We start from the raw sequence: 8,520 nt of genomic DNA on the forward strand, positions 1-8,520 counted from the left end.
ACCCTTTCAAAAAATTTTGCTAATGAATTATAAGTCATTATGGGAAAAAAAGTATAAAGTAATTCCTTAAAAAATTACAACTTTGATTATGTCACACTCAAAGATAAAGATTCGTGATGATCTAATAAATTATAAGATATGATGCTATTGCTACTAGTAATTATAAGATAATTGTCACCTAAAAAGTATGTTCAACTTATTGGCACTCACCTCTTAAATTATTGAACCATAAGAAACAAAATAAGAAGCAATCAAAGAAATAATAATAAAAAAGAAGAAGATAAAACTCGTGGGATAAATTCTTAATAACAAATTATAATATCATGGTTAAGATTTGAATTCAAAACTATTAGTTAAGAGATCAAAATAATTATATTTTGACTAATATCACCTTTCTTAGAGCTCAATTAAAGTTCTAAATCCTAATCTAAACTTTAAATTCTCCAAAAAAAAAAAATTAAAAAAATAATTTTACAATAAAAATTGAGCTAGTTAAAAGTGTATTCCTTTTACTTATTATTTTTATTATATATTAAACTACTCTTTTATTTTAATCAATGACAACAATAAAAAAATCTCACGACTCATAAATTCAACCCAATATAATACATAATTCAGTTATAATTTTAATTTTTATTATTTTATCTTATCTTTTATGTTATTTTTATTTGTTCTTATCTTATCTTTATCTGTTTATCTTTGATAGATCAATATTCTATATATATTTAATTTTACCTTCATAATTTATAATTCAATCAATCAACAATTAATAAAAAAATATAAAGTACGTCTTTTATTTTTTCTTTTCTTATTCTTTCATAGTTTTATTATTATATAAATTAAATAATGAATAATAAAAAACAAGGTTCAATACTTCAATTAATAGATATATTTAGTTGCCTATTAACCCGCCGATAATTATAATAAAATTTATCTTTAAAAAGATAATGGAAAAAAAAAAAAAAAAAACACAGTTAGAAACACACGTTTCCTAGATTTTGAACTCACATGTTTTTATGTTACAATGTTGATAAAGGCTTCTCTGTTTCAAATCAGATACCACTTGAGAAAGACGGTGGCATCCCCAAAAGGTAACCTTCAATAATCTAAATTCATTAATTCATTCATTCTTTTTTGAAATTTATAGATATATATAAAAGCCATTCCTTTTTCCCCCACACTCCCAAATCCAATCCACAATTTGCAGCATCAGCAAAAAAGCAGAGTAAGATTTTTGTTGTCACTTCCCCAATTCTATATTCCATGTTCTTTGCGTAAAAAAGCTATCTTTGCTTTTAATTCTTGCCTTTGAAGCAATTCCCAGTTCCCATAGATCTGCAAATTCAATTGGGTGTTTGTTTTTCTATTATTCTTTGACAAGTTGTTTCATTGTCTTGTTTTCTTGCTGATTTGAGCTTCTCTAGCTTCTTACAATTCGTAAAGTTTTCATCTTTATGTGCTGTTCTATTTGGGTTCCTTTTTGTTCTTTGTATTCAATTTCAAAGTTTTGCTACAGCTAGCTGAAATTTTCATAATTTTCCATTGGTTTGTTAAGTTTGGTTCTGTGGCCATGTAATAAATTCTAGGATTTGTTCTTGTCTTAGGTTATTATTATGTAGTAACACTTATAGAATTTGATCAAGGATTTGATTTTTCTGTTTAGGGTTGATATTTATTTACAATCTACAGCATGGAAGGTATTGTTGTGAGAAGGGTCATTCCCTCGGATAACAGTTGCCTCTTTAATGCAGTTGGGTAAGCAATGAACATGTCTCTATTTTCATGTGATCTTGAAAGTATGGTTGCAATGATTCAACTTGTCATGTTATTTACCAATTTGTGGATTTGATTGTGTTTGCTTATTTCAGATATGTGATGGATCGTGATCAAACGAAAGCAGCTGAGCTGAGACAGGTGATTTGCTTATATTATAGTTATACATTTATATTTATATATATGTTTTGTTTTTTTGGAGCCCCTAGAGGGGCTAAAGGGGAAGAATGGCGGGAATGTTCGATTCTCGTGTCCGAAAGCCACGTCACCCTCGGACACCAAAGGAGACGCCATTTGAGCTATATGTGCTATTGGTTGCTTGCATTATATTTATTGGTTTTAAATATGCGATACGATGTGTATACAATAATCCAATTAACCTTACCCAAACAAGGCCACAAGTGGAGTGGCTACTTCTAGGATTTGAATTTGTGACGTTCAGATCACGAATAAGCAACCTTATAGTTACGCCGAGGCTCACCCTAAGCTGGGAAAAGTAGCTTGAAAAGGAGGTTTGGAAATGCTTATAAATGTTCTCTTAATTGAATTAACCTTTTCTTTCATATTACTTTGCTTGTATCGATTTGAATTTGTGGGACAACCAAAAATACTTATGATGTTTTTCATTCCCATTTTCGGCACAATTATTCCTTTCCAATACATAGTTCTATACAAATTTGTGAAACCTGAGAGGGCTTGTTTATTGCAAGATGAGAGAAAGCTCACATGGATTTTGGAGAGAAATCAACGGATGAGATTAAAACAACTAATTAAGTGTGTGGTTGAGTGACCTTTCCACATCCACTTTCATCCTTTTTGCAAACTCTCCCTGTTTCTTAGTTTCAAAGGCCTCACTTTCTTGCATCCATCTTTGCTCCTTGTCTTCTGCGTTGACTCTCATTTTCTTATTGAAACCTTACTCCAATTGGACTCCAAGAATTACATTCCTTAGATTCCTTGTCTGTTTTCTGAACTTTCTTTTGTTTCTGTAGTTGTTTGCCGATCTTTTTCGTTTTCTTTTTGAAATTCAATGACTTGAATTATTTGAATAAAGGAGTTTAGGGTATCATGGATTTGTATATCATGTTTTGATAACCATAAAAAAATCATATCAAGTTTGAATGGGTGAGAAACAATCAAGTTCAATTAGAGTTGTACCATAATTGTTTAACTGGCTAATATTATGTAAGAAGCAATCAATTTCGCTATCGCAAACCTAAATTTCTCAGGCCATTATTTTGTGACAAGCAATCAATATTTAAAAACACGATATTTTGTAAACCAGAATGAACAGCCTAACTGAACTGAATGAAAGCCACTCACTAATATTCTCTTTGTTAAACCAAAAGCATGAAACCTATAAGGTGGCAAGCTGTCAGCACGATGCACAAAAGAGTGTAGGCACATGATAATTTGCCATAACTTGCAATTAGTTGTTTTACTTTTCATTCCAAGATGGTAGTTTTCTACCAGTGTGCCCTGTATTGTCTAACATCTTATCACTTTCACTGTGTCATTGACATCTTTGATTTATTTATTTTATCTGAGTACTTTGTGGTGTTTGGTTTGCTACAGGTTATAGCTGCAACAGTAGCAAGTGATCCGCAGAAATATTCTGAAGCATTTCTTGGGAAGCCGAATGCAGAGTACTGTAACTGGATTCTTGATACAGAGAAATGGGGAGGTCAGTTGTGCTATGTGGTTCTAACCATTGTTCTGTTACTTTGTTTCTGCAAAATACTAAGTGTACGTGAGCAAAAGGCTCGTTACCCTGAAAATTTTTAGCGGTAATAACTGCTAAGATTAAATTAACGTGACAAACGCCACAACAGTTAGTAATTCTTTATATGTTTTTCTGGTCAAGATTTTTCCGGTCGGTTAGTTGATGAGTTCACCACTAGTTTCAAAGGGTATTTCGACCTATCTTGCATACTTAGGGGTAATGGTTATTAATTGACCTATGATCGTTTGTGAAGGTGCGATTGAACTTTCGATATTGGCGGATTATTATGGACGCGAGATTGCTGCATATGATATCCAAACATCAAGATGTGACTTGTATGGTCAGGTAAAGAGAATCTTTTATTTTTGCATTCTCACAAGGTCTTAAGTTTTCTTTTCAACCTCTTATAGCTTAACTTTTTCGCTCTCTTCATTTGTGGATAATGTCGACAGGAAAAGGGTTATTCGGAAAGGGTGATGCTTATTTATGATGGTCTCCACTATGATGCTTTAGCTGTATGTCATTTCTTATGCCAGAAATTAGTTTTCCTCTGCTATTATCTTTCATGACCTTTATTTTTTAACTTTTTCCGAGTGGGAAAGATAGCCTTAAATGTAGATTGCATTGTATCTTCTCATGAACTCATCAAAATTTAAGGGTGTATTTGGTTTGCGTTTTCATTTTCAATATTTTCTGTTTTTAGAATTTTGTGAAGAAAAAGAGGAGAAAACAAGAGGCGAAAACGGAAAACAGGGTTTTATTATTTTCACTGTTTCCTCTTTTTCCTTCACAGAATCCTAGAAACAGAAAATAAAAACGCAAACCAAACGAGCTCTACTTTATTGTGATTGTGAAACTAATGGTATGTGGTAATTCCATTATTATCTAACAATCACATAGCTCTACAGAATTAAGGTTCATATGCATTTTCCATTCCATTTCCATGTAGCCTGGTGTTTACACCTTGTATGGTTCAGGTGTCGCCCTTTGAGGGAGCTCCCGAGGACTTCGATCAGACGATATTTGCCGTACAGAAAGACAGAAGCATTGGACCTGTTGAGGGGCTTGCTCTTAATTTTGTTAAGGACCAACAGAGGTAATCTTCAATATTTTGAAAACTTCAATGTTGAAAGTGGTTTTGAAAAAAAAAAAAAAAAGGAAACCAGAGCAAAATTGATGCAACATTTTTATTTATGGCTGCACTTTAACAGGAAGAGGAGATTCACCGACACCGCCAACTTCACCTTGCGCTGTGGTGTATGTCAAATCGGAGTTGTTGGTCAGAAGGTCAGTCCATATCTCCTTACGCTTCGCGATAAATATTTGCATCCTCGTATAACATATTTAATGCGCGCTCCAGAAACATGCAGAACAACTCATTCTTGATTTAGATATAACTTCTAAACATTGTAAATGAAAATAAGTGACTATGATTAATATCATGAAGCACACAAACACCAACATTATGGATCAATCTCTTGTTATAGTTCTTATGATTATGAGTAATTTTGGTATAATTTTTCTTTATGAACAAATTCAGGAAGCTGTGGAGCATGCACAAGCAACCGGTCATGTTAACTTCCAAGAGTATAGATGATGATCTAAGAAGCAGAAACTCACATGTGAATTTTGTATCAAGAACAATGTTTAATTGGTGCAAACTTCTTCTTTTTCATTTTTATTATGAACTGATTAAAGTAAAAACTAAATTGTTTATGCCTTGAAAATATTGTAGCAAGTTGTGTTGTAACTTGTAACAATAATTATTTATAGCCACAGTTTCAATCCATTGTTATTTTATTGTAACAAAAATAATATTAGTATTTCTTCAGCAGCATAATAGATAAATCTGTTTTAGCCATAACCTCTTTTTTTTTCCTTCTATTTTTCCCCTCTTTCATGATTTGATAATGTCAAAAATGATATTACCACTTTTATTTTTGATAATTTCACTCTATGCATGATTACACCTTTTTTTTTTGCATTATATAATTGTATGAATTTATATGTAAAAAATGACTTTATTAAAACAGGAATAAAAATATCCATTCGCATAATAATATAGTTAAAATATTTCATCATACCCGTGAATCCCTTTATCAAGGAAATGTTTCATATATTAGTATCTAAAAGATTAATATATTAAAAATATTTTTTCCCCTCAAGAAAGAAAGATCATCATGTTAATCGTTTTGGGCGGTTAAATATGTAATTCTTATTAAAAAAAGAGAGGATGTATAACATATTTGGCATAAAGTAATGAAAGTATATAAATTTGAGTTTTTGTTTTTTTTTTTTTTCATAATCGAAGTGTTAAGAAAAAGAGAGGCTATAAAATATACATGCACTTAATCATTTAAGAATTGATAAGTTAATAGAAACTTCTTTCTTTTACAACAAAAATGTAAATTCACTCTTATATATATATTGTCCTTGTTTTCTTGTTGAAACAAAATTGGTTGGCATTATGAGACCACAATACAAAAAACAAGTCAAGAAAATCTGCTCTCATCTTTATTTTAAGCCGACTCATTAAAGATTGAGACTTGTTAACTTACATTATATATTATCTCTTTTCGTTAATATTGTTATCAAGTTCTTGAAAATTCATTACCATATATATATATATATATATATAAAATAAAACTAATTAATACAGAATAACATCATTTTATCAGCTAAAAAATTTCTATATATATTAATAGAGACGGAGCTAAAAATTTTTCTGGGAGAGAACAACATGAAAAATATAAGTTAAAAAGAGAAAAAAATTAAAAATTAAAAAGGGAGACAAACTAAAAAATTAGAGAGTTATACATACAAATTATTAATTTTGAGGGACATTACTCTCTTCCCTCTGACATGGCTTGCTACTGTATATTAAATGAGTGTAAAATCCCAAAAAATAAAGATTATATATGTGTTTTTTCAAAATATGGGCGAATGAATTCAAAAATAACAAAATGTTAAAGGCAAATTGATTTTTTTTATTTTTAAAAATTGAATTTTTCAAAACAATTTATTTTTTTCAAAAAGTATTTTGCTGAAGGCAATTTGTACATTTTTTTTAATGTAATACATTGAAGTAAATTATCATAATATGGTAGGAAAAAAAAAATCGCCCCCGATAAAAAAAAAAATTCTGAGATACATTATAACTCAATAAATCAATCATGAATTCAAACAACAAAATTGCACCATTTTTACAAAATTCGCCAAATACACAAATGATATATATGCAAATTATTTTTTGGGTTTTGTCTTCACTTATTATATAAAATAAAAAATAAGAAAGAAAAGGTTAAATCTATAAATATATATATATAATGAAAGAACCTGTCAAAGGCATATATTAAAAAATTAACAAGAAACATATACAAATAAACACAATGTTGCACCACCACCACAACAGTTTCTACATCATAACGTTATTTCTTTTCTTTTTTTTTTTTTCAGAATTTCTAATTAGGTTATATATAGAAGATTTGTTAATAGGTGTTAATAATTTTCCTATATTAGTCTAGAGCCTGCTACACATACAAGTTTTTTTGGTTTACAAGTCTTACAAGTTGGCACAAGTCTAATAAAATACATGCATTACACTCCCACATTCAAGAGTAAATAAACGCACGTTATTCAACCACTTCTTGTTTCCAAAGCGCACTACTCACCATGCATTATGAACGACTCTTCTTCTTCTTCCTCTATGAAAACAAGTTTCTTGCCAAATTTGAAGATAATGAAACTTCAGAAATACATCCAAATGATTACAGAAATACACCAAAATGATTATAGAAATACACCCAAAGAATTACAGAAATACACCCAAAGGATTTAAGAAATACACCCAAAATTCGTTGAAGTACACCTTATGCATAATTCATAATTCTTTCTCTTTCTCTTCCTCATCTTCTGCTACTTTTTCTTTTTCAAAAACGATTTCAGAGCTTGATGTAAAAAAACAATGAAAATCGAGAATAACGAAAAAAGAAAACAGAGAGAAAAACACGTAAATGAAAAAGGAAAAAGAGAAGACAAAAAACGAAAGAAAAGAAGAAGAAGAAAAGGAAGAGGAAGAAGAACGTGTAGCAAAAAGAAAAAGAAGGTGCAGTGAAAACGTACAGTACAGCTCGAAGCGCATTAATATAAATGACTTGTAAAGACTTGTATAAAAAAATGCTTGTACGTGGAGAATTTTTTATTAGCCTATTACTAATCGTTGATAATTAATTATGGTAGAGGATACAATATATAAGACAAATGCATACAACATCAAATGAATTAATTAAGATGATGAACATTATTATTACACGTATGATTCATCTTTATGTGAAAAAAAAAAAAAAAACCCTGCTTTTCAATCACAAAATGACTAATCTATATTCTGCCTACGTCATTATTATTCAAGTACGGTCACGTAAGTAATCATTTTATATTTTTAATACTAATTAAAAAAATATTCAGTGGCGGATCCAGAAATTTTATAAAGAGGGGGCCGAAAAAAAATTGAAAGTATCATATTAAAATTAAAAGTTTTAATAAAAAAATAATTATATATTTTAATATTATTTTAAATTAAAATTAATTTTAAAAAAATTATTTATATCAAAATTTTTTTATAAAATTTTAATTTTTATTCCTATTATAAAAGATATAAAATAAATAATATAAATTTGTTTCTCTAATACTTTTAATATATATATATATATATTTAAAATAAATTAATAAATATAATATATAAAATATATTCATATTAATAAATAATTCACTTAATATATTTTGATTTTAATATCATAAAAAATACAATAAATTTAAAATGTATAAAATGGGATTTGAACCCATATGTTGGAATATAAGATACCTTCTTCTACTCATTGAACTACAAAGTATATTATTAAAAGATTTACATATTATATTATATATATTTTAAGTTTTAAAAATTTAGGGAGGGTCCCCCTGAATCCGCCTATGAAGATATTATATTTAAAAGTAATTCAATTATATATATAAAATAATTAAAGTAT

At 29.0% G+C, this 8,520-nt stretch overlaps 1 protein-coding gene across 4 annotated transcripts; it reads left to right on the forward strand.

Moving 5' to 3' along the window:
* Nucleotides 1-920: 920 nt before the first annotated feature.
* On the forward strand, nucleotides 921-5,360 carry LOC112766224 (OVARIAN TUMOR DOMAIN-containing deubiquitinating enzyme 2). 4 transcript variants are annotated; one of them, XM_072223243.1, is made up of 10 exons: nucleotides 967-1,091; nucleotides 1,208-1,225; nucleotides 1,664-1,755; nucleotides 1,869-1,914; nucleotides 3,349-3,457; nucleotides 3,750-3,841; nucleotides 3,949-4,011; nucleotides 4,474-4,592; nucleotides 4,708-4,783; nucleotides 5,037-5,360. In XM_072223243.1, exons 3-10 carry the CDS (start codon nucleotides 1,691-1,693, stop codon nucleotides 5,091-5,093), a joined length of 627 nt encoding a protein of 208 aa, XP_072079344.1. In that variant the 5' UTR covers nucleotides 967-1,091; nucleotides 1,208-1,225; nucleotides 1,664-1,690; the 3' UTR covers nucleotides 5,094-5,360. The 4 variants fall into 4 exon arrangements, with proteins under 4 accessions (XP_025667904.1, XP_072079344.1, XP_025667903.1 ...); XM_025812119.3 differs by lacking the exon at nucleotides 1,208-1,225 and having other exon boundaries at nucleotides 921-1,091; XM_025812118.3 differs by having other exon boundaries at nucleotides 1,080-1,225.
* Nucleotides 5,361-8,520: the final 3,160 nt, after the last annotated feature.

The sequence above is a fragment of the Arachis hypogaea genome, chromosome 17 (assembly GCF_003086295.3).
Source record: "Arachis hypogaea cultivar Tifrunner chromosome 17, arahy.Tifrunner.gnm2.J5K5, whole genome shotgun sequence".
Lineage (NCBI taxonomy): Eukaryota > Viridiplantae > Streptophyta > Magnoliopsida > Fabales > Fabaceae > Arachis > Arachis hypogaea.